At 36.6% G+C, this 27,191-nt stretch overlaps 1 protein-coding gene across 2 annotated transcripts in view; it reads left to right on the top strand.

Moving 5' to 3' along the window:
• CASD1 (CAS1 domain containing 1) overlaps positions 1-26,221 on the top strand; it is a 75,626-nt gene extending 49,405 nt beyond the window's left edge. For both annotated transcript variants that reach the window (XM_082846777.1, XM_082846778.1), the window contains 6 exons: positions 504-583; positions 2,852-2,953; positions 5,593-5,733; positions 6,254-6,331; positions 8,936-9,028; positions 24,753-26,221. In XM_082846777.1, coding sequence (XP_082702903.1) covers positions 504-583; positions 2,852-2,953; positions 5,593-5,733; positions 6,254-6,331; positions 8,936-9,028; positions 24,753-25,019 — 761 coding nt within the window. In that variant the 3' untranslated portion in view covers positions 25,020-26,221. The remainder of the gene's footprint in view (positions 1-503; positions 584-2,851; positions 2,954-5,592; positions 5,734-6,253; positions 6,332-8,935; positions 9,029-24,752) is intronic.
• Positions 26,222-27,191: the final 970 nt, after the last annotated feature.

The raw sequence follows: 27,191 nt of genomic DNA, 5'->3' as shown, positions 1-27,191 counted from the left end.
CAGTATGTATAAACTGTGAACACATAATTTAAAATATGCATATGTTAAAATACATCTTATGGTTAAATTAGTCCACTAGGGAGTTCTTAAGCTCTCTCCTTAGAACTTTAATGTTTAAGCAGTATTATCTAAGTTATATTAAACGTGAGTGTTTGTTAGAGTTACATTGAACCTATTGTTCCAAATTTTGTTGTAACTTTCAATAATGAATAGTATAATTGAATCTAGGAGGTATTTTCAAATATATTGAAAATAGTGGATAAATAGCAGGTATATGGGGTATCAGGTTAATGTTGTAGCCTCATTCCTCGTAAGGACCCTCCACCTTTTCTTCATGTCCTACTTGTAATTTATACTACTTAGATATATTTTTTGTATCCTGTAGGCAGCCTTAAATTATTTTTAAGAGCTATGCAGGGTATTAATATGTTAAATAGAGATATTTAATGTGTTTTCTAATGTAAGTTTACATTTCTTAGTAAATTAAACATTTTCTCTCTTAGGAAATTGTTTCTGGCATTTTGGCTTACTGTTGAAACTAGCCTTCTTGCTGTTATGTATATGTTTTTTGGCATATTCTCAGGTTTGTATAGTCTTTTCGGTTTATATTTTCTATTTTATTGTAAATTTCAAATCTATTAAAGTATGAGAGACGAGTCAGAGCTTTTTTTAAGCCTCATTTTTTAATGACTGTAATAAAAGTGTCACTCTGTAGCTGACTACTCAGTGTGGTTCTTTTGAGACCTATCTACTTTTGTTACCACTGTTATTGTTGTAAGAGCAATTTAAAGCTCTTCCTCTGGCAATTGTTCAAAATCCATTTTAGTTGACTTTGATCAATCAAATTTTTATTGAATGTCTCTTATAAGACACTAAGTGAAGATCAAAATTCTCTTGAGAGAATTTGCAACTTGGTTTGTGCATTTTTCATGGCACCAAAATTTAACTTGATTTTTCCATAACTGCATAGAGTAAAATTTTGGCTGTTAATAAAACCAGCTTCAGAGTGAAGGATTTGTATATATGTAGTACATTTAACTTAATAAAACTTTTGGTCATTTTCTTATCTCTAAACTTTTGTCCCCCTATTATGATGGTTGAGGTTTTTCTCAGCTATTTTAGCAGGATGGCAAATTGCTACCTGCTGGTCAGTCCTTCAGACAGACATATTATTTGGTCAGCATGATATTTATAACAAAATATTGTAATTTGAATGCTTATAGTTGTGAGATACTCTGTAGTTTACTCCCATCTCCAACACTCTCTGTCTTGTATCTGGCTGTGCCAGGTAAAAATGCCATATAAGCGTGTGTGTGTGTGTGTGTGTGTGTGTGTGTGTGTGTGTGTAGTCCTATAAAGCTGTTTTTTTTGTTTGTGTTATAGGCTTTCCTACTTATTTTTATACTTAGAAATAAAGCATATTTATTTCTGCCTGACTTCCAAGGTTTTTTGCAGGAAATATATAAAATAATAAGCAATAGGCAAATGTATAAAGAAATAGCCAGGTAACTGCCACATTACTTGATAATTATTCATTAAAATTCCCAACACCCCCTGGTTCATCTGAGGGAGAGAAAGGAACACGGACCAACAGTTCAATAGAAAGAATTAAGAAGATTTCTCCAGCTTAGGATCAGTATTGACCACTGGACAAAAAAAAAAGTACATAGCCCAGTGTCTTTCACAAAATGGGTGCTCATTAAATACTTGATTATTAATCAAAAAATAATTTTTAATGAGAAATAAATTTTTAAATTATAAATACATCATTATGTGATATATGATCTACAGGGCCATGTATCTCTAATATATATAGATAAAATATAGAAATATGATATAATAGGTATATACCTTACATTGCAAGTCTTGGTAATAATCATCGTTAATTTTCTGAGGCAAAAGCTTTAATAGAACCTATTTTTATAAGCTATTAGCATTTTAAATTCTACGGTTAAATGGAGAATATTGCATTTTGTTAATAAAGTTCTTCTGACCTAAAGATTTGGTATTACCTAAAATATACTATTTTCATATTTTGCTTTGATTTTTATTAGCCTTTTTAAAAGTTGTGATGTTAAACATTTTTTTATGCTGTGGCATTATGTCTAATAATGGAGTTTCCTTAATAGAGTTTGTCTTCATTCTTTAGTCTGGAAATTGAGGTTTTTGTTCTCTTTTTTTTGAAAGACTTCATTAATGTGCAGGAATGTACCCAAGACTTCTGCCCCTTCATTCCCAGATTTTCCAGGCTGTCAGATTAATAAGGGGGTACATTCACTAACTCGACCAGAGTAAAATTGTAAACTTTGTTTCAAAGGCTAGTAATGGAATTTGGGTATGGTTGATTGAGTAAGGTGACTAATTCAGAGGATTCTTTTAACTCAAATGGTTAATTATAGATTATTAAGGACATTTAGATAAAGAAAAACTATAACTTTAACCATCATCCTTTAGGTTATTGATACTGTGTTGGCTGAAGTATTTAGTATTTTTGTGTTTTGATCAGTAAATATTAACTCTTTTGTATACTAGATTAAAAACCTTAAATGGAATAATTTTCCAATTACCAGCCTGGTTGGTTTGTTTGTCTTATTTTTCAGTCTCAGTAGCCTTTCATATGCAGTGAAAGTAAGTTAACAAAAATGTTTTAAATCATCTTTCATAGCCTTTAGTAGAATATATTTATTTTCAAATGGAATGGCATTTTCAAATGGAATATTTAAGTAGAATTTTAAAATTGTGAATGACCCTTATATAATTTTAACTTTAGAAAATGACAGTTTGTAATAGAATTGCAAGGCAAGTATTAACTTGTACCATCTTAATTTATTTTCTGGATTCCTCTTCTCAGGGTGCATTTGAGAAGATCTTTTCTCTTTGGCCATTGTCCAAGTGTTTCGAACTGAAAGGCAATGTATATGAATGGTGGTTCAGATGGAGGTTAGATCGTTACGTATGTATTTACCTTGTGATCTTTTGCTATTTCAAATTATACTTTTAAAAATTATTTGGAAAATTTTAATCTATTTAGTTTTAGAATAAGGAAACATGTTGATTTGGTAAATCAAAGCAGTCCAGCCCTCCCCTGTTTTTATAGTGGAGAAAGGGTATGCATGTGTACATGTATCAGTAGGAAAATACTATAAAAATGTTATCTATAAAGTGACCTTTATTTGAGTCATAATTTTGACTTAGAGATGATCTCATATATATGCTTCAGCCATTCAACACAATACTTATTAAGCTCCAATATATGCTCTAGATGTTGGTGTTATGAGGGATATATTTTAGAGAAAGAAGACATACCACCAGGCTTCTAAACCTTATAATGTAGTTTAAAACTCTGGATTACTAAAAAAACCCCAAAAACTCTGGATTACTGCTTATAATTAGTGCTAAACTCTGCAGTATGGATTTTGTAATAGAAGTGTGCAAAGAAAAGGGAGCAATGTCATGGATTATTCCATGAATTTTATCTTGAAGGCTGGTTAGGACTTAATTGGCCAAGAAAATATGAAACATCTAGCACAGCATTTGGAAAATAATAGACACCGAATAAATATTAATTACCCCTCTTCACTCTTTCCCTTTAACTTCCATTTTTTACTCTTCCCTTTTTGCATTCAACAAATATTTTCTTAGTGCCTTTTCTGTGCTATTTCTGGTTTCTAATACCTATGCACTTTCCAGTTATTCTTAATAAATAAAATATTTACTTTTAAAATTATTTTTATTTTTCTAATCGTACATTGCATTTCAAAACCATATGTGAATAAAAAGCTATGTTAAAGCCTTGCCATAAAATAATTTTTAATTCTCAACTTTCTCATTAGGGCAGTCTACTATGATAGCTCATGTTAAGTGTTTATTTAAAAAAGAAAGCTGGAACTTCCCTGGTGGCGCAGTGGTTAAGAATCCGCCTGCCAGTGCAGGGGACATGGGTTCCATCCCTGGTCTGGGAAGATCCCACATGCCACGGGATCCCACATGCCACACAGGCCTGTGTGCCACAACTACTGAAGCCTGTGTGCCTAGAACCCATGCTCCAAAACAAGAGAAGCCACCACAATGAGAAGCCCATGCACCGCAATGAAGAGTAGCCCCCGCTTGCTGCAATTAGAGAAAGCCTGCACATTGCAATGAAGACCCAACGTGGCCAAATATAAATAAATAATTTTTTTAAAAAAGAAAAGAAAGCTATTGTGCTTTCTGATCCACCATTTTTTTTCATTCTTATGTGCATATACTGCTTTTTCAAAGTATGCTCTTGGTAATGTTACTGTTTTATTTGCTTGAAAGTACCAATATAAAATATATTTTATCTTGGTTGAGTACATTTGAATTTTATCATGTGTCTTCAGAATAGTTTTTATCATTTTTTCATTTTTATTGAAGTATAGTTGGTTTACAGTGTTGTGTTAGTTTCTGCTGTACAGCAAAGTGAATCAGGTATACATATATCCACTCTTTTTTAGATTTTTTTTCCCATATAGGTCATTACAGAGTATTGGGTAGAGTTCCCTGTGCTATACAGTAGATTCTTATTATTTATTTTATTTTATTATTTTTAAAAATTTATTTATTTTATTTTTGGCTGCGTTGGGTCTTCATTGCTGCATGTGGGCTTTCTCTAGTTGCGGCGAGTGGGGGCTACTCTTCGTTGCGGTACGCAGGCTTCTCATTGCAGTGGCTTCTCTTGCTGCGGAGCATGGGCTCTAGGCACGTGGGCTTCAGTAGTTGTGGCTCACAGGCTCTAGAGCACAAGCTCAGTAGTTGTGGCGCACAGGCTTAGTTGCTCCATGGCATGTGGGATCTTCCCGGACTAGGGCTCGAACCCGTGTCCCCTGCATTGGCAGGTGGCTTCTTAACCACTGCACCACCAGGGAAGTCCCAGATATCTATTTTATATATGGTAGTGTATATATGTCAATCCCAATCTCCCAATTTTTCCCTCCCCCTCTTCCCCCATGGTAACCATAAATTTGTTTTCTATATCTGTGACTCTATTTCTGTTTTGTAAATAAGTTCATTTGTACCATTTTTTTAGATTCCATGTATAAGTGATATCATATGATATTTGTCTTTCTCTGTCTGACTTAGTTCACTCAGTATGACAATCTCTAGGTCCATCTATGTTGCTGCAAGTGGCATTATTTTGTTCTTTTTTTATGGCTGGGTAATATTCCACAGTATATATGTACCACATCTTCATCATCCATTCACCCGTTGATGGTTGCTTCCATGTCCTGGCTATTGTAAATAATGCTGCATGAACGTTGGGGTGCATGTATCTTTTCGAATTATGGTTTTCTCCAGATATATAAATTGTCTTTATTTCTTCACTTGCTGCTGAGACTGCTTGGAGTAAACCAGCTTATCTGTGTCATTGCAAGAGATGGTTGCTTGTCTATTGCAAATTGTTTCCAACAATCATTGACTTCATTTCTTGAAGTTTAAGTTCTTCATAGAAACTTTGGACCTTTAAGCTTTTTACCTACATACTTTTATACATACTGTTCTCCTTTACCAATTACATTTGCTATTTATTGAAAAGTAGCTGTTTAAAACAGGTTTTCTCTCCTTATTTTTTAGGTAGTCTTTCATGGGATGTTGTTTGCTTTCATTTATCTGGCTTTACAGAAGCGCCAAGTACTTTCTGAAGGAAAGGGTGAACCTCTTTTTTCAAACAAAGTTTCAAATTTTCTATTATTTATTTCAGTAGTTTCGTTCTTGGTAAGTTTCAAAATGTAATTTTCTAAATTTCCCAAATCCACAGTACAGAAAATTAACTTCTAAGAGATAGGAGTTTAATCATTTGTTTTTAGTAAATAAAATCTTTACTTTTGAAATTCTTTTTCTCCTTATTTTTTAATTGAACATAAATTCTAAAGAGAATATAAATATATATATATGTTAAATATGAAGAATAACTGAGATCTCAGTGAAATAGAATTTTAAAAGTTGTAATAAATTTGGGAAAAAATATAACATAAGGTGTTTGACAGGAAGAGCCATCACTGCCTTATGATCACTACTTCCAGAAAATCACAGACTTATGTTCCTCTCTTTCTACTTTCTGATATTTGAGCACACCAAAAAGAGTGATGAGCAAACCTGTGGACAGTTTTTACTGAAGCTTTTTTAATAGCATAATGAAGTATAATGTTATAAATAAAACTATTTTTAAAGTTGAGTGCTGTCTCTTTAAGGCATATATATTTTTGTGAACTGATGCATATATTTTTTATTTTAGACCTATTCCATCTGGGCTAGCAGTTGTAAAAACAAAGCAGAGTGCAATGAACTCCACCCATCTGTTTCTGTGGTACAGGTAATTATCTTTATTTAGAGAAAGTTTTCTTCTTAATTTTTGATAAGAACAGAGTCTTTAGAGGCAGCGAGATTTGAGATTAAACTCTATTAAATGTAGGTATATTACTTAATCTTCCTAAGGCCTACCTTCCTCTACTGTAACAGAGATATTAAAATCTCTTTTAAAGGGTGATTATTAAATGTATGGAAATGATCAGTGTCTGTTGCTTAATAAGCACTCAGAAAATGTTAATTCTTTTCTCCTGTTTGCTTTTTCATCATTTATTTATTCAAATTTCTTCATTTACTTTTTTACTTAGAAGATCATTAAAAACTATGAGACTATGTGTTAAGAACCATGCTACTGGGCTTCCCTGGTGGCGCAGTGGTTGAGAGTCCGCCTGCCGATGCAAGGGACACGGGTTCGTGCCCCGGTCCGGGAAGATCCCACATGCCGTGGAGCGGCTGGGCCCGTGAGCCATGGCCGCTGAGCCTGCGCATCTGGAGCCTGTGCTCCGCAACGGGAGAGGCCACAACAGTGAGAGACCCGCGTACCGCAAAAAAAAAAAAAAAACCATGCTACATGTAAAAAGTACATGTAGCTCCTGCCCTCACAGAACTTACAGTCTAATAGACATATGGATCAGTAAACATTCATTCATTCATTCAACAATTTTTTTTTTTTTTTTTTTTGTGGTACACGGGCCTCTCACTGTTGTAGCCTCTCCCGTTGCGGAGCACAGGCTCCGGACGCACAGGCCCAGTGGCCATGGCTCACGGGCCCAGCTGCTCCACGGCATGTGGGATCTTCCCGGACCGGGGCACGAACTCGTGTCCCCTGCATCGGCAGGCGGACTCTCAACCACTGCGCCACCAGGGAAGCCCCATTTAACAATTTTTAAAATTCATTTAACAAATATTTGATACTTACTATGTGCTAGATATTATGCTGGGGGATATAGTGGTGACCAAATCAGACATGGTCCCTACCCTCACAGAGCCTATATTCTTCTGTTAGAGATAGTAATCATATAATCACCATGTAATTATAAATAGAAGTACATGATGCTACAAGGGAATATAATACAGGATATGATCTAGTTGGAGTTGGAGTGAAGGTAGTTAGGGTTCAGAGATGATTTCCCTCATAAAATTAGGCTGAGAATGGAGGAATGAAGGCAGGCAGTGAGAACTTAGGCCCTGTGGTAGAAAAGAGCATATTCACATTCAAGGAACTTAATGAAGGCCATTGGGGCTAGGGCTCAGAGACCCAGGGTCGAGAGAAGTATGTCGCAGTGCCTAGGAGGTGGGCAGAGGCTAGGGGCAACCCAAATCAGATTTACCTTTTACAGAGATACCTCTGGTTGCAGGTAATCATAGGGTATTGTGATTAGTGTAGTGATGGTCAAGTACAGGATACTTTGGAAACACATGGGATTTCTTCATAACCCATCTAGATACCAGAGCAGGGTTCTTGGAGAAAGTATGTCTAAGCCGAGGCCTAAAAAATGAGTAGTTCAACAAAGAGGAACAGGGAGGATTTCTGGAGGATCTTGTTTTAGGTTTTAAGTTCTCTTCAATGAAGAAACTATTTTATCCCTCTTAAACCTCTATATAGTCAGTAGAACCAAGCATATGACAGACTCTCCAAACACAATTGATAATGACATTTTAAACATTGTACTATATTCATATAACATTTTCATGACTTCTGCAGACAACCAGATATAACACTTTGTATATCATATCTGATGTCATTTTTGTAATGACATGAAAGGAAGGGGGTTGTTCCACTAACAGTGCACTAATACCGAACAATATAAGGGGAGCTAAGGAAGAGAGTGACTGCACATAGAATAACACTAACACAAGCACTCCTGAGCCTTACCACCTCTTCTCCTAGTCACTCCACATGCTCATCTTTCCGTAGTTATTTTTTTCCCACGTTTACATTGCTGCCAGTAGAAGGAGACTTTTGAAGAGAGCAAAAAGATGGGGGTGGGCGGCTCCTAAAAAAGCAAATACTTTATGGATTAGTACATTAGTACATTAATACAAAATTGTATTATGGAATTGTATTAAGTTTTGCTACATAAATACATGATTTTCTACACAAAGGGCTTCAAGATGAGTTTATGTTTTTTCTAATATACATAAAATAAAACTGTTCAGCCATGTCCTATGTAAAACCTGCACTTGTTTGCAGTATACAGACCACATGCTGAGAAATCCAGTTAGAGTAGACTCTGGATCAAAAATAACTTGAGGGGCTTCCCTGGTGGCGCAGTGGTTGAGAGTCCGCCTGCCGATGCAGGGGACACGGGTTCGTGCCCCAGTCCGGGGGGATCCCACATGCCGTGGAGCGGCTGGGCCTGTGAGCCATGGCCGCTGAGCCTGCGTGTCCGGAGCCTGTGCTCCTCAATGGGAGGGGCCACAACAGTGAGAGGCCCGCGTACCGCAAAAAAAAATAAAAATAACTTGAAAAAAAACATTTATCTGTTGAAGAAAACCATTGTGTCGATGTATCAAGTTCAATAACAAATAATAAAGTTATTACTTGAAAGAAAGCAAAATTATTTTAATAAGCGGATTATTAATATTTGCCTCTGTGTTTTTTCTTTAGATTTTAGCTTTCATCCTAATAAGGAATATCCCTGGATATGCCCGTTCAGTTTACAGTTCATTTTTTGCTTGGTTTGGAAAAATTTCATTAGAGGTTGGTACATTAATATTTTGGTCTGTCTTACACAACCAAGTGTTATATGCAGGTGTGTATGTGAATGAGTATATAGGTGTGTAAGTCTGACATTTTTTTTAATCAAAGCTATGTTATTTATGAAATTATAGGAAAGAAATTTAGAACTTCAACAGCAGTATTATAGAATGTAATGGCTAGACATTACATTATTTAAAGCCTTATTTAAATGGCTAGACATAGATGACTTTCAAATATTCTTTACATTGTCTTAAGCTTTCAAGTACAACAAGATGCTGAGATCAGAAGAGAAAAAAATGAAATAGATATAAATGAAATTTGTAAATAGACAAAAATGAAATCAAGTTGAGAGGATTTTGATTTGTTCATTCATAATTAAATATTATAGTACTGGAATTTAGTTTATTGATGCTTATAAAAAAATTCACTCTTACGATTGGAAGTTTGGGGAAAATTTTTAAACTCATTATTTTGTGTGCAATACCTAATACGAAATTATCTACAGAATCCGTTTAAAGTAGGTTATGAAATACATTCTGAGTATTCTGAGTTTTATTATTTGAAATAGAACATTTTAAAACAGAAGAATTCATACTATAATCATAAAAGGTACATTTTAGAGTTACAATATTTATTAAGTTGTCTTTAAAATTGGGAAAATTTCTCTGCGATTGTTATACACACACACACACACACACACACATTCTTTTTCAGATTTTCTTCTCTTATAGGTTATTACAAAATATTTAGTATAGCTCCTTTTGCTATTTAGTAGGTCCTTGTTGGTTATCTATTTTATATATAGTAGTGTGTTAATCCTAATCCTAACCTCCTAATTTATCACTCCACCCCCTTTCCCCTTTGGTAACCATAAGTTTGTTTTCTATATCTGTGAATCTCTTTCTGTTTTGAAAATAAGTTCTTTTTTTTTTTTTTTAAGATTCCACATATAAGTGATATATGATGCTTGTCTTTCTCTGTCTGGCTTACTTCACTTAGTATAATAATCTCTAGGTCCATCCATGTTGCTGCATATGGCATTATTTCATCCTTTTTTATGACTAATATTCCACTATACACATACACACACACACACACACACACTGCATCTTCTTATCCATTCACCTGTTGACGGACATTTAGGTTGCATCCATGTCTTGGCTATTGCAAACAGTGCTGCAATGAACTTTGGGGTGGGTGTATCTTCTCTGGTTTTCTGCAGATATAGGCTGAGGAGTGGGATTGCAGGATCATATGGGCCCTTGAAAAGAATGTGTAGTCTGCTTTTTGGGGATGTAATGTCCTGAAAATATCAATTAAGTCTAACTGTTCTATTGTATCACTTAGGATCTCTGTTGCCTTATTGATTTTTTGTCTCGAAGATCTGTCCATTGATATGCGTGGGGTGTTAAAGTCTCCTACTATTATTGTATTCCCTTCGAGTTCTCCCTTTATGTCTGTTAGTATTTGTTTTATGTATTTGAGTGCTCCTATATTGGGTGCATATATGACAAGTGTAATATCCTCTCCTTGATCCTTTTATCATTATATGCTGTCCTTCTTTATCTTTATGTCCTTTGTTTTAAAGCCTTTTTTGTCTCATATGAGTATTGCAACCCTTGCTCTCTTCTCATTTCTGTTTGCATGAAATATCTTTTTCCATCCCCTCACTTTCAATCTATGAGTGTCCTTTGCCCAAGAGTGGGTCTCTTGTAGACAGCATATTGTAGGCTCTTCTTTTTTTTATCCAATCTGCCACTCTGTGTCTTGATTAGAGCATTTAGTCCATTAACATTTAAGGTAATTATTGATAGATACATATTTATTGCCATTTTAAACTTTGTTTTCTTGTTGGTTTTACATTTCTTCTTTGTCCCTTTCTTTTTCTTTTTGTTTTTCCTTTTGTGGTTTGATGGTTTTCTTTTGTATACTTATGTTCTCTTCTTTTTGTTTTTTCTGAATCTGTTGTATGTTTTTGATTTGCTATTGTGCTGTTTCTCAAGTATGTTAACCCCTTCCTGTATCTACTTGCTTTAGACAGGTAGCCATATAGGCTCAAACATATTATAAAAAAAAAAGTCTACATTTTCTTACTGTCCTCCACCACATTTTATGATTTTGATGTTCTCTCTTACATCTTCATGTTCATCCTTTTGCTGCTCATTGTGGTTATCATTGCTTTCTCAGAAATTTTTTAATTTTTTTTTAAATCTGTGTACAGGCTTATTTAAGAGATTTACTTTCCAATTGTGATTATTTCTTTCCTATAAATTCTTACTTCTTTTCCATTTAGAGAAGACCTTTCAATATTTCCTTTAGGATAGGTATAGTATTGCTGTATTCTTTTAGTTTTTGCTTGTCTGAGAAATTCTTTATCTCTCCCTTTTATTCTAAATGATGATTTTGCTGGGTAGAATATCCTAGGTTGCAGATTTTTCCCTTTTAGGACTTTCAATATACCTTGCCACTCCCTTCTGGCCTGCAACATTTCTGCAGAGAAATCAGCTGATAGCCTTTTGGGTGTTCCCTTGTAATTAACTCTTTGTTTTTCTCTTACTGCCTTTAGAATCCTCTCTTTAACTTTTGCCGTTTTAATTACATGTCTTGGTGTAGGTCTGTTTGGGTTTATCTTGTTCGGGACTGTTTGTGTTCCTGTACCTGGATATCTGCTTCCTTCTTTACGTTTGGGAAATTTTCACCCATGATTTCTGAAAATTTTCAGAATACATTCAATACAAATACATTTTCAATCCCCTTTTCTCTTTCTTCTCCTTCTGGGATCCCTATTATGTGTGGATTGGCATGCCTTATATTATCCCGTAGGTCTCTTACATTGCTTTCATTTTTTTTCATTTGGCTTTCTGTCTGCTGTTCTAATTGGGTGATTTCCATTATTCTGTCTTCCAGATCACTTATTCTGTCTTCTGCATTATTCATTCTGCTCTTCATTGCCTTTAGCTCAGCTTTTGTCTCTGCAAATGAATTTTCTAATTTGCCTTGTCTCCTCCTTTTAGTTTCTAATTCCTTTTTACAGTACTCTGCATTTCTGTTGGTAGCCTTTCTTAATTCCTTCAGTATTTTCATTATCTCCTTTTTGAACTCAGAGTGTGTTTAAATGAAGAGGTTTATTGTATTGCTTGTTCTTTCAGGGGAATTCTCTTGATCTTTTAATTGGGAGTGGGTCCTCTGCTTCTTCATTTTACATATATTTCTCTTGCTCTATGAATTTAGGAGAAACAATTATATGCTGTGGTCTTGGAGGGCTGTTTTTATGTGGGAACATCCCTTTGTAGCCTGCATGGGTTTAATATTTTTTGGTACAAGGGCTCTTTTCAGTATGGATGCCTGCTGTCTCTTTCCTCAGTGTATGCTGGCCATTATCCCTTTGACAGGAGGTGTGACTGATGTTGTGGTGACCAGAGCCTGCACTGGATATTCAGTGGGCCTCCTCTTTGCTCTGTGGTTGCTACAGCCCTGTTTGGGACAAGGTCTACTCCCTAGTTGTTGGGAGTAGAAGCCCCCAGATCCTTTTCTGACCTGCGTTTCTGAGCTACAGTGCAAGATAGTCAGGATTGGAGCACTCCCACTGGGACAGGAGCCACTGAGTTTTCCTCTACAGCTGCTGGAGCTGTTCACCAGTGAATGTGCTCTGTTGTGTTACCTTTCACCTACTGTACGGGCTCACAGAGTAAACTGTTGTTGGTGCTGCCCTCGGCCCCTCCTCAATGCTGGGAATACGAGCAATCAGCCCTGGTGTCCCACAGGTGTTGTTTTCACAAGGCCACCAGTGCAGATTGACTGAAGTTAGGTCCCAGGACCACAGTACTCGCACATATGAATCCACTGTGGGAGCTATGGAGGCAGTTCACACCCTGGCCTGGCCAAGCCCTCACGCACACACACCCACAAAGCCCACAGCTGCTAAGGCCAGATACCTCCCAGCCACAGGGCACCTGTTATCTGTTCAGATGTCCCGCAGGCACTGAATTTACAAAGCCAGCGGCAGAGGTGTTAATCCATGGCTCACACAGCCATGGGGAGAGATTTCAGCCCTGCTTTCTGAGTTGCATGGCCCCTGGGGCTCAGCTGTGGTTTCAGCCCCACCTCTGCTTGTGGGCAACACAGTGACATCTCCTCCCAGGGCCTGCCAAGGTGGCGGTTGGTGTGGGAGCCTGCCAAGGCAGCGGCGGCTGAGGCACGCTCTCCTGGAGGCCAATAAGGTGAGGCAGGGGCCAGCACATGAGCTGCTATGGTGGCCCCATCCTTCACGCACCACTTAACAATAGCCCTTTGTTTCTATGGCAGGCCCAAGCATCTTCCTCGAACACCCACTACTGCAGCCGTACCACACTCCAGCCCCTTCAGGCTGTCTCCATGCAGCCAACCCCAGTCCTCTCCCCAGGTCTACCTCATTGCAGTTTTGATTTGCATTTCTCTAATTGTGATGTTAAGCATCTTTTCATATGCTTTTTGGCCATCTGTAAGTCTTCTTTGGAGAAACATCTATTTAGATCTTCCCATTTTTTCATTGGGTCATTTATGGGTTTTTTTTTTAATTTTTATTGGAGTATATTTGATTTACAATGTTAGTTTCAGGGGTACAGCAGAGTGAATCAGTTATACATATACATATATCCACTCTTTTTTAGATTCTTTTTCTATACAGGCCATTACAGAGTATTGAGTAGAGTTCCCTGTGCTATACAGTAGGTCCTTATCAGTTATCGATTTTATATATAGTAGTGTGTGTACGTCAACACCAATCTTCCAATTTATCCCTATGCCTCCCTTGCCCCTGGTAACTATAAGTTTGTTTTCTACATCTGTAACTCTATTTCCGTTTTATAGATTAAGTTCATTTGTACCCTTTTTTTTAGATTCCACATATAAGCGATATCATATATTTGTCTTTGTCTGACTTACTTCACTCTGTATGACAGTCTCTAGGTCCATCCATGTTGCAGCAAGTGGCATTATTTCATTCTTTTTCATGGCTGAGTAATATTCCATTGTATATATGTACCACATCTTCTTTATCCATTCCTCTGTTGCTGGGCATTTAGGTTGCTTCCATGTCCTGCCTGTTCTAAATAGTGCTGCAGTGAACCTTGGGGTGCATGTATCTTTTTGAATTATGGTTTTCTGCAGATATATGCCCAGGAGTGGGATTGCTGGATCATATGGTAGCCCTGCTTTTAGTTTTTTAAGGAACCTTCATACTGTTCTCCATAGTGGCTGTACCAGTTTACATTCCCACCAACAGAGTAGGAGGGTTACCTTTTCTCCACACCCTTTCTAAGCATTTGTTTATAGATTTTTTGATGATGGTCTTTAATAATGAATGATGTTGAGCATCTTTTCATGTGCTTTTTAGCCATCTGTATGTCTTTTTTGGAGAAATGTGTATTTAGATCTTCTGCCCATATTTTGATTGGATTGTTTGTTTTTCTGATATTGAGCTCCATGAGCTGTTAGTATATTTTGGAGATTAATCCCTTGTTGGTTGCTTCATTTGCAAATATTTTCTCCCATTCTGTTGGTAGTCTTTTTATTTTGTTTATGGTTTCCTTTGCTGTGCAAAAGCTTTTAAGTTTCATTAGGTCCCATTTGTTTATTTTTGGTGTTATTTTAATTACTCTAGGAGGTAGGTCAAAAAAGATCTTGCTGCAATTTATGTCAAAGAGTGTTCTCCCTATGTTTTCCTCTAAGAGTTTTATAGTATGTGGTCTTACATTTAGGTCTTTAATCCATCTTGAGTTTATTTTTGTGTATGGTGTTAGGGAGTGTTCTAATTTCATTCTTTTACATGTAGCCATTCAGTTTTCTCAGCACCACTTATTGAAGAGGCTCTCTTTTCTCCATTGTATATTCTTGCCTCCTTTGTCATAGATTAGGTGACCATAGGTATGTGGGTTTATCTCTGGACTGTTGGTCCTGTTCCATTGATCTATATTTCTATTTTTGTGCCACTGTCATACTGTTTTTTTATGGGACTTTTTTTTTTTTTTTTTGGCTGCAATGTGTCTTTGTTGCTATGCATGGGCTTTCTCTACTTGTGGCGAGCGGGGGCCACTCTGTTGCGGTGCATCAGCTTCTTGTTGCAGTGTCTTTTGTTGTGGAGCACAGGCTCTAGGCACACAGGCTTCAATAGTTGTGGCACGCAGGCTCAGTAGTTGTGGCACATGGGCTTAGTTGCTCCGCAGCATGTGGGATCTTCCTGGACCAGGGCTCAAACCCGTGTCCCCTGCATTGGCAGGTGGATTCTTAACCACTGCACCACCAGGGAAGCCCTATCATACCGTTTTGATTACTGTAGCTTTGTAGTATAGTCTGAAGTCACAGAGCCTGATTCCTCCAGTTCCATTTTTCTTTTTCAAGATTGCTTTCGCTATTTGGGTTCTTTTGTGTTTCCATACAAATTGTAAAATTTGTTCTAATTCTGTGAAAAATACCATTGGTGATTTGATAGGGATTGCATTGAATCTGTAGATTCCTTTGGGTAGTATAGTCATTTTCACAATATCTGTTCTTCCAATCCAAGAATATGGTATATCTCTCCATCTGTTTGTGTCATCTTTGATTTCTTTCATCAGTATCTTAGAGTTTTCGAAGTGCAGATCTTTTACCTCCTTGGGTAGGTTTGTTTCTAGATATTTTATTCTTTTTTTTTTTTTTTTTGCGGTACATGGGCCTCTCACTGTTGTGGCCTCTCCCGTTGCAGAGCACAGGCTCTGGACGTGCAGGCTCGGCAGCCATGGCTCACGGGCCCAGCCACTCCGCGGCATGTGGGGTCTTCCCAGACCGGGGCACGAACCCGCATCCCCTGCATCAGCAGGCGGACTCTCAACCACTGCGCCACCGGGGAAGCCCTATTTTATTCTTTTTGATGCAATGGTAAATGGGATTGTTTCCTTGATTTCTCTTTATGATCATCCATTGTTAGTGTATAGGAATGCAGCAGATTTCTGTGTATTAATTTTGCATCCTGCAACTTTACCAGATTTATTGATGATCTCTACTAGTTTTCTGGTAGCATCTTTAGGTTTTTCTATGTATAGTATCATGTCATCTGCAAACAGTAACAGTTTTACTTCTTTTCCAACTTGCATTCCTTTTATTTCTTTTTCTTCTCTGATTGCCATGGCTAGGACTTCCAAAACTATGTTGAGTAATAGTGGTGAGAGTGGACATCCTTGTCTTATTCCTGATCTTAGAGGAAATTCTTTCAGTTTTTCACCATTGAGAATGATGTTTGCTTTGGGTTTGTCATATATAGCCTTTATTATGTTGAGGTAGGTTCCCTCTATGCTGACTTTCTGTAGAGTTTTATCATAAATCAGTGTTAAATTTTGTCAGAAGCTTTTTCTGTATCTATTGAGATGATCATATGGTTTTTATTCCTAAGTTTGTTGATGTGGTGTATCACAGTGATTTGCAGATATTGAAAAGTCTTTGCATCCCTGGGATAAATCCTACTTGATCATGGTATGTTCCTTTTAATGTGTTGTTGCATTCTGTTTGCTAGTATTTTATTGAGGATGTTTGTGTCTACGTTCATCAGCAATATTGGTCTGTAATTTTCTCTTTTTGTTATATCTTTTTCTGGTTTTGGTATCAGGGTGATGGTGGCCTCATAGAATGAGCTTGGGAGTGTACCTTCCTCTGTGATTTTTTGGAAGAGTTTTAGAAGGATAGATATTAAGTCATCTCTAAATGTTTGCTAGAATTCTGTGAAGCCATCTGGTCCTGGACTTCTGTTTGTTGGAAGATTTTTAATCACAGTTACATTTTCAGTGCTTGTGATTGGTCTGTTCATATTTTCTGTTTCTTCCTGGTTCAGTCTTGGAAGGTTGTACCTTTCTAATAATTTTTCCATTTTTTCTAGGTTGTCCATTTTATTGACGTATAGTTGCTTTTAGTAGTCTCTTATGAACCTTTGTATTTCTGTGGTGTCTGTTGTCATTTCTCCTTTTTCATTTCCAATTTTACTGATTTGAGTACTCTCCTGTTTTTTCTTGATGAGTCTGGCTAAAAGTTTATCAATTTTGTTTATCTTCTCAAAGAACCAGCTTTTATTTTCATTGATTTTTGCTATTGTTTTCTTTGTCTCTATTTCACTTATTTCTGCTCTGATCTTTATGATTTCTTTCCTTCTGCTAACTTTGGGTTTCGTTTGTTCTTCTTTCTCTAATTGCTTTAGGTGTAAGGTTAGGTTGTTTGAGATTTTTCTTGATTCTTGAGGTAAGACTGTATTGCTTTAAACGTCCCTCTTAGAACTGCTGCATCCCATAGGTTTTGGATCGTCTTTTTCCGTTCTCATTTGTCTTTAGGTATTTTTTGATTTCCTCTTTGGTTTCTTCAGTGATCCATTGGTTATTTAGTAACATTCTTTAGCCTCCATGTGTTTGTGTTTTTTACAGTTTTTTTCCTATAATTGATTCCTAATTTCATAGCATTGTGGTCAGAAAAGGTGCTTGATATGACTTCAGTTTTCTTAAATTTGCCAAGGCTTGATTTGTGACCCAAGATATGATCTATCCTGGAGAATGTTCCATGAGCACTTGAGAAGGAAGTGTATTCTGCTGCTTTCGAATGGAATGTTCTATAAATATCAATTACATTTATCTGGTCTAATGTGTCATTTAAGGTTCGTGTTTCCTTATTAATTTTCTGTTTGGATAATCTGTCCATTGGTGTAAGTGGGGTGTTAAAGTCCCCCACTATTATTGTGTTACTGTCATTTTCCCCTTTTATGGCTGATAGCATTTGCCTTACATATTGAGGGGTCCTATACTGGGTACATATATATTTAGAATTGTTCTATCTTCCTCTTGGCTTGATCCCTTGATCATTATGTAGTGTCCTTCCTTGTCTCTTGTAACTGTCTTTAAAGTCTACTTTGATATGAGTATTGCTACTCCAGCTTTCTTTTGATTTCCATTTGTATATCTTTTTCCATCCCCTTACTTTCAGTCTGTATGTGTCCTTAGGTCTGAAGTGGGTCTCTTGTAGGTAGCATATGTATGGGTCTTGTTTTTGTATGCATTCCACCACTCTATGTCTTTTGGTTGGAGCATTTAATCCATTTACATTTGAGGTAATAATTGATTTAATTATTTTACATTTAAGGTAATTATTGATAATGATATGTACATTCCTATTTCCATTTTCTTAATTGTTTTGGGTTTGTTTTAATTGGTCTTTTTTCTTCCCTTCCTCATTTTTTCTCTTATGTTTTCTGCCTTGAGAAGCTCCTTTAGCATTTGTTGTAAAGCTGGTCTGGTGATGCTGAATTCTCTTAGCTTTTGCTTGTCTGTAAAGCTTTCGATTTCTCCGTCAAATCTGAATGAGGACCTTGCTAGGTAGAGTATTCTTGGTTGTAGATTTTTCCCTTTCATCATGTTAAATATATCATGCCACTCACTTCTGGCCTGCAGAGTTTCTGCCGAAAAATCAGCTGATAACCTTATAGGGATGCCCTTGTATATTATTTATTGCTTTTCCTTTGTTGCTTTTAATACTTTTTCTTTGTATTTAATATTTGTTAGTTTGATTAATATTTGTCTTGGAGTGTTCCCCCTTGGGTTTATCCTGTACAGGTCTCTCTGCGCTTCCTGGACTTGGGTGACTGTTTCCCATGTTAGAGAAGTCATTCTTTGTTTTTTGATATTGAGCTGTATGAGCTGGCTGTATATTTTGGAGATTAATCACTTGTCAGTCACATTGTTTGCAAATATTTTCTCCAATTCTACAGGTTGTCTTTTCATTTGGTGTATGGTTTCCTTTGCTGTGCAAAAGCATTTATTTAATTCAGTCCCATTTGTTTATTTTTATTTCCATTACTCTAGGAGACAGATCCAAGAAGATCTTGCTGTGATATATGTCAGTGTCCTGCCTATATTTTCCACTAAGAGTTTCATAGTATACGGTCTTACATTTAGGTCTTTAATCCATTTTGGATTTGTTTTTGTACATGATGTTAGAGAATGTTTTAATTTCATTCTTTTACATGTAGCTGTCCAGTTTTCCCAGCACCACTTACTGAAGAGACTGTCTTTTCTCCATTGTATATTCTTGCCTCCTTTGTTGTAGATTAATTTACCATAGGTGTGTGGGTTTATTTCTGGGATTTTTATCCTGTTCCATTGATCTGTATTTCTGTTTTTGTGCCAGTACCATACTGTTTTTATGACTGTAGCATTATAGTATAGTCTGAAGTCAGGGATCCTGATTCCTCCAGCTCCATTTTCTTTCTCAAGATTGCTTTGGCTATTTGAGGTCCTTTGTGTTTCCATACAAATTTTAACATTTTTTTGTCCTAGATCTGCAAAACATGCCATTGGTAACTTGATAGGTATTGCATCGAATCTGTAGATTACCTTGGGTAGTATAGGCATTTTAACAATATTGATTCTTCGAATCCAAGAACACAGTATATCTTTCTATCTGTATGTGTCATCTTCGATTTCTTTCATCAGCATCTTATAGTTTTCAAAATACAGATGTTTTGCCTCCCTAGGTTGGTTTATTCCTAGCTATTTTATTCTTTTTGTTGCAGTAGTAAATGAGATAGTTTCCTTAATTTCTCTTTCTGATCGTTTGTTGTTAGAGCATAGGAATGCAAGAGATTTCTGTGTATTAATTTTGTATTCTGCAACTTTACTGAATTCATGGATGAGCTCTGGTAGTTTTCTGGTAGCATCTTTAGGATTTTCTATGTATACTCTCATGTCCTCCCCAAACAGGGACAGCTTTACTTCTTTACCAATTTGGATCCCTTATTTCTTTCTCTTCTCATTGCCATGGATAGAACGTCCAAAACTATCTTGAATAAAAGTGCTGATAGTGGACATCCTTTTCTTGTTTCTGATCTTATAGGAAATGCTTTCAGCTTTTCACCTTTGCCAATGAGGTTAGCTGTGGGTTTGTCATATATGGCTTTTATTATGTTGAGGTAGATTTCCTCTATGCCCCCTTTCTGGAGAGTTTTTTAATCATAAATGGATGGTGAATTTTATCAAAAGCTGTTTCTGCACCTACTGAGATGACCATATGGTTTTTATTTTTCAATTTGTTAATGTGGTATATCACACTGATTGATTTACGGATATCAAAGACTCCTCGCCTCCCTGAGATAAATCCCAATCTGATCATGATTCTGTGATCCTTTTAATGTATTGCTAGATTTGATTTGGTAGTATTTTGTTGAGTATTTTTTTGTCTTTGTTCATCACTTGTGTTGGCCTGTAATTTTCTTTTTTTGTGGTGTCTTTGTCTGGTTTTGGTATCAGGGTGATGGTAGCCTCATAGAATGAGTTTGGAAGTGTTCCTTCCTCTGCAATTTTTTGGAATAGTTTCAGAAGGATAGGTGTTAAATGTTTGCTAGAATTCTGTGAAGCCACCTGGTCCTGGACTTCTGTTTGTTGAGAATTTTTAAATCACAGTTTCAATTTCAGTGCTTGTGATTTGTCTGTTCATATTGTCCATTTCTTCCTGGTTCAGTTTTAGGAAATAGTACCTTTCTAAGAATTTGTCCATTTCTTCTAGGTGGTCCATTTTATTGGCATATAGTTATTTGTAGTAGTCTCTTCTGATCTTTTGTATTTCTGTGATGTCCATTGTAACTTTTCCTTTGTCATTTCTAATTTTATTGATTTGAGCCCTCCCTTTTTTCTTGGTGAGTCTAGCTAAAGGTTTATCAATTTTGTTTATCTTTTTAAAGAACTACCTTCTATGTCATTGATTTTTTTCTATTATTTTCTTCATCTCTATTTCATTTATTTCTGCTCTGATCTTTATGATTTCTCTCTTTCTTCTAACTTTGGGTTTTGTTTTGTTCTTTCTCTAGTTGCTTCAAGTGTAAAGTTAGGTTGTTTGAGATTTTTCTTTTTTCCTGAGGTGAGATTGTATTCCTGTAAACTTCCCTCTTAGAACTGCTTTGTCTGCCTCCCACAGGTTTTGGATTGTTGTGTTTTCATTTTTCATTTGCCTCTAGGTATTTATTTCCTCTTTGATTTCTTCAGTGATCCATTGGTTGTTTAGTACCATATTGTTTAGCCTCCACATGTTTGTGTTTTTTACAGCTTTTTTCCTGTAATTGATTTTCTAATCTCATAGTGTTGTGGTCAGTAAAGATGCTTGATATGATTTCAGTTTTTTTAAATTTACCCAGGCTTGCTTTGTGGTCCAGCATGTGATCTATGCTGGAGAATGTTCCATGTGCACTTGAAAAGAATGTGTATCCTACTGCTCTTTCGATTGGCACACCCTATAAATAGCATTTAAGTCCTTCTGGGCTAATGTGTCATTTAAGGCCTGTGTTTCCTTATTGATTTTCTGTCTGGATGATCTGTCCATTGATGTAAGTGGGGTGTTAAAGTCTCCCACTATTTTTGTGTTACTGTCAATTTCTCCTTTTATGTCTGTTAACGTTTTGCCTTGTATATTGAGGTGCTCCTGTGTTGGGTGCATATTACAGTTGTTCTGTCTTCTTCCTGGATTGATCCTTTGATCATTCTGTAGTGTCCTTCTTTGTCTCTTGTAACAGTCTTTATTTTAAAGTCTGTTTTGTCTGATATGAGTATTGCTATTGATTCCCATTTGTATGGGAATACCTTTTTCCATCCCCTCACTTTCAGTTGTATGTGTCTCTAGGTCTGACATGGGTCTCTTGTAGACAGCATATATACTGGTCTTGTGTTTGCATTCATTCAGCCAATCTATGTCTTTGTTTGGAGCAATTACTCTGTTTACATTTAAGGTAATTATCAGTATGTATGTCCTTATTGCCATTATGTTTGTTTTGGATTTGTTTTTGTAGGTCTTTTTTCTTCCTTTCCTCATTTGTTCTCTTGTGATTTGATGACTATTTTTATAGTGTTATGTTTGGATTTCTTTGTGTGTATATCTATTATGGCTTTTTGGTTTGTGGTTACCATGAGGTTTTGATATACCTGTCTATACATGATTGTTTTAAGTTTCTGATATCTTAATATCAAATGCATTTCAAATATCCTGCATTACTTTTCTGTAGTTTCCTTCTCTCACAGTTACTGGTTTAGATATCATGTTCGTGTGTAGATGATTTCCTGTGTTTCCTGTATGTTTGCCTTTACTGCTAAGCTTTCCCATTTCATAATGTTCTTGTTTTAGTTGTGGCCTTTTCTGCCGAGAGAAGTTCCTTTAGCATTTGTTGTAAAGCCGGTTTGGTGGTGCTGAATTCTTTTACTTTTGCTTGTCTGTGGAGCTTTTGATTTCTCCATCTAATTTGAACTGAGGGCCTTGCTCGGTAGAGTAATTTTCATTGTATGTTTTTTCCTTTCATCACTTTATATTGTGCCACTCCCTTCTGGCCTAGAGTTTCTGCTGAAAAATCAGCTGATACTCCTGAGGGGATTCCCTTGTATGTTATTTGTTGCTTTTTCCTTTTTTTTTTTTTTAATATTTTTTCATTATCTTTAATTTTTGTCAATTTGATTACTGTTGTCTCACCGTGTTCCTCCTTGGGTTAATCCTGTATGGGTCTGTGAATTTCCTGGACTTGGGTGACTGTTTCCTTTCCCATGTTTGGGAATTTTTCAGCTATTATCTCTTCAAGTATTATCTCAGGTCCTTTCTCTCCCTCTTCTCCTTCTGGGACCCCTCTAATGCAAATGTTGGTGTGTTTGACATTGTCCCAGAGGTTTCTTAAACTGTACTCATTTTATTCTTTCTTCTTTATTTTGTTCCATGGCAATAATTTCCACCACTCTGTCTTCCAGCTCACTGATTCATTCCTCTGCCTCATTTATTGTACTATTGATTCCTTCTAGTGTATTTTTCATTGCAGTTATTGTATTCTTCGATTCTGTTTGGTTGTTCTTTATACTTTCTAACTCTGCTAAAAACTTCTTGTAACTTCTCACTCTGTACATCATTCTTTTCCCAAGTTATTGGATCATCTTTACCATTATTACTCTGAACTCTTTCTTGGGTAGACTGGTTATTGCTACTTCACTTAGTTGTTATTCTGGGACTTTTATCTTGTTCCTTCATCTGGAACATATTCCTTTGCCATCTCATTTTAATTTCCTATTTGTGTTTTTATATATGTTGTAGTTTAGTTATGTTTCTTGACCTTGGAGAAGTGGCCCTCTATAGGGGATGTCCTGTATGTCCCAGCACTACACTCCCCTCTCGTCACCCAAGGGCCAGGGACCAGCTGGTCCCTGGGTAGTTCTGACCTGTTTTCGGACTCAGTTCCACAGGCTGCTGGATCATAGTTTTCTTGCTTCTGGTGTCTCCCCTCTGGTGGGTTAGTCCAGTCTAGACGCTTGTGCAGGCTTCCTGGGGGTGGCGAGGCCAGTGCCTGCCTTTGGTGGGTGGAGCCGGGTCTTGGCCCTCTTGTGGGCAGGGCCATGTCAAGGGGTGTGTCTAGAGGTGGCTGTGGGCTCAAGAAGTCTTTAGGCAGCCTGGCTGCTGGTGGGTGGGGCTGTGTTCCTGCCCTTTTGGTTTTTGGCCTGAGGTGTTCCAGCCCTGGAGCTTATAGGCACTTGGGTGCAACCAGGTCTTAGTCAAAGGACCCAAGATGTCTGCCTCTAGCCAAAGTTCACGTAGGTCCCCGCTATGCCTGCCACCTTCCAAGACCAGCAGGTAATTCTGGCCCAGGCTCCTGTGGAGTCTCTGCTTTTGCCCTGGGTCTTGGTGTGCATCCTCCAAGAGTGAAGTCTCTGTTTCCCCCAATCCTGTGGAGCTCCTGCAGTTGAGCCCCACTGGCCTTCAAAGCCAATTGCTGTGGGTGCTCCTCCTCCCAATGCTGAACCCCTAGGCATGGTGTGGAGCTCAGAGCTCTCACTCCTGTGGGAAAACTTCTGTGACACAATTATTCTCCAGTTTGTGGTCCTCCCACCCAGGTGGTATGGGATTTGATTATATCATGAGACTGCCCCTCCTATCATCTCAGGTTTCTTCTTTATGTCTTTGGAAATAGAATATCTTGTTTTGGAAGATTCCAGTCTTTTTAATTTTTTGATGTTCTCCTGAGAGCAAGGTCCTTCTGCTCTGCCATCTTGTCTCTGAATGTCCTATTTTTTAAGTTTCCTTTAAAAGAGAGATTGTATAGAATTTAGCATTCTTCAGCATGTTGATATTTGTTGAAGTAGCTTAAGCATTTTCCTAATCTTTGATATTTTGAAGCAATGTGATGGTAGAACCACATTTGTAATCACAATCAAAAGTAGTAATTGTGTCCTCTAATATGTATACTCACATAGAAGTTGAAATACACTTTTGAAACATGCAAATGCAATTCAAGACATTTGGTGCAGAACAAACACGAGGACATCTTAAAAAAACATGCCATTTCCCATTCATATACACAAGTATATTCACAAATATACATGTAGTACAGACATGTACACACACACACAGTAATTCTTTATTTGGCATCTGAATACAAAAGTCCATATATCATTGCATGATGTAGAAGACAGCTGACAAAGAAATGTTTTTAAAGTTATAAGGTTCCTGGTGGTTCATTTCTTGGGGACTTTGAAGCAGTGCTTCAGCAATTAGGAGTTCTGGACACTAGACACTAGACTTTTCAAGGCCAACAGTGAAACATAATTAAATGGTTTTGGAAAAGCCTTCTGACGTAATTATGCTATCATATGTTTAAATTAGGAAAATCTGTAATATATTCATGGACCCTCTGAACATATCTGACTTGACATATTTTTCCTTTCAGCTATTTATTTGTCAGTATCACATATGGCTGGCAGCAGACACAAGGGGTATCTTGGTACTCATACCTGGAAACCCTATGCTCAACATCATTGTCAGCACTTTCATATTTGTCTGTGTGGCACATGAAATTTCTCAGATCACTAATGATCTTGCACAGATTATTATTCCTAAAGATAACTCATCTCTGTTGAAAAGATTGGCATGTATAGCTGCATTTTTTTGTGGACTCCTCATCTTATCATCTGTTCAAGATAAATCAAGACATTAGGATACTAAAACCTTAAACTCTTCAGATTAACTTTGTGTCTACCTGGAGGAGAACAGCATCTATCTGAAGATACAAATGTATATGTAAATAAAAATTTGTGTGACAAGAAGATAGCTCAGTGACATCTGTTCAACATATGTGGTTGTATATTTTGGAAATGTACATATATGATGTGAAATACTGAAGAAAATTGAAGCAGAGTGCATTGTATAGGACTGCATGTGAAAAGTCTTTTCTACTGGATCTGTATTTCCTTTTATAAGTGATTTTAAGTTAACCTATGAAGGCAGGGAAATAATTACCTTTCCAGTAAAAAATACAGATAATTAGCTTAGTGACACCACTGAGTGTTTTGATATTTACTAAATTTGTGGTAATAAAATTGTATGCACCTATATTCATCATGGAACTTCCTATTTCGTTGAAAACTTTCTTACTCAAGAAAGACTGCAATATTGTTTTCTTATATGTGCAATGATGTGGAATGACAAACAGTATGTCTTCTGTGTTCATGTTCTGATTGTTATGTTTCCTGACATGAGTTTTCTTCCTAACTATGGTTTTCAGGTATATAAGCCTAAAATCTTTGTACACTTTGTCTCAAATTTGTTCTAGGCTCCATGACAGGGTTTTGTCATTGATACTGTTGTAGCTTTTTATAAAAAGGCCGTTTTTTTCTTTCTAGTCCAAACATTCACCTGTTTCCTTTCTTTAAGCTATACCAGTGTAATCCCAGTTACCCTGTGGATCCATTGAATATGCTTTCCCCCATCTAATTTTGTATATTATTTCCAATGTTTGGAAGCTCTTTATAACCATTTTGGTATTTCCTATTACTCCCTCCTATTTTTAAAAAAATATTTATCAACCTAAACTTGTGCAGTGTAGTAAAGATTCAAGTTATGTGTGAGATGTATAACCATAAGTAGAATTTTAAGTAAACCGGTGACCTTGGGCAATGTATGTTTTTGGTTTTGTTACAAGCTAACTGTTAGAGGTATAAATTTATTTATCTGTTGTACAGATTTGATTATAAATTTTTATGTTTGAAAGATTGCACTTGTTTGCTGTTACTGTGTATGGGGTAAAATATTTTTTGTTCACGGTATATGAAAATATGGAGTAATTTAAACAGTAAATAAACATTCTGTGGATGCTTATTTTTGTATTGTAAAGTATCAATTAAACTGTTTTTTTTTAAAGCTGGATCCATTAATGCTTGGTTCAAATGTCTAATTCATTTCCTCAGCTTAAATTTACTTTTTCAATCTCTTAGCATATATGGGTAAGTCACTGTGACAAAGAATAATTTAGTTATCAGTGCTTCAGAGGATAATCTGCCTTTCTGCCCATGAGTTAAAACATTGTTTTATTAGTAACGTTAAAGTTTTTTTTGTTTTTTTTTTTTTGCAGTACGCGGGCCTCTCACTGTCATGGCCTCTCCCGTTGCGGAGCACAGACTCCGAACGCACAGGCTCAGCGGCCATGGCTCACCGGCCCAGCTGCTCCGCGGCATGTGGGATCCTCCCGGACCAGGGCACGAACCCGTGTGCCCTGCATCGGCAGGCGGACTCTCAACCACTGCGCCACCAGGGAAGCCCCCCATGTTAAAGATTTTTAAAATTTATTTCTTTAGCACTGGATTTATGTGCTAGTGATATATTTCCATTAATTGAGGAATATTTCTCAAACAGATGTGTGGTCTTTCTTTTTCCTCTCTTCTTCTGCCCTTACTTAATCTTTTGACATTTCCCAGATAGACAATTGTAATGATTCATTGCTCTGCCTCCTAGACTGCAGGCTTATAAGTAGAGAATAGTATAGTTATAAATCAAAAACTTCCAAGTACTGTGATCACATTATTCTTGCTGGTGTGGCTTGCCAATGAGTAGAGTGCATTTTAATTTAGCTTGTAAGTTTTATCATCTGAGAAAGATTCCTCCTGATGAAACAATTGAAAAAGAAAGATGACCATTATTTGTTTTTGAAAGTACTTATGTCTTCTAATAGTGATAGCCAAGTAAAAAGTTTTTTCCTAAAACTTGGAACTGGTAAGCCCTATGTCTTCATCACGTGTTCTCATTTAATTTATATGTATAAAATAAAACAGTGGCACATAAAAATTAAAATCAAAATATGCATGTTATTAAAATATATTTGATTTTCTTAATG

This window comes from Leucopleurus acutus (genome assembly GCF_964270905.1).
Source record: "Leucopleurus acutus genome assembly, chromosome: 9".
Classification (NCBI taxonomy): Eukaryota; Metazoa; Chordata; class Mammalia; order Artiodactyla; family Delphinidae; genus Leucopleurus; species Leucopleurus acutus.
This window is presented reverse-complemented; position numbering and strand designations above follow the sequence as displayed.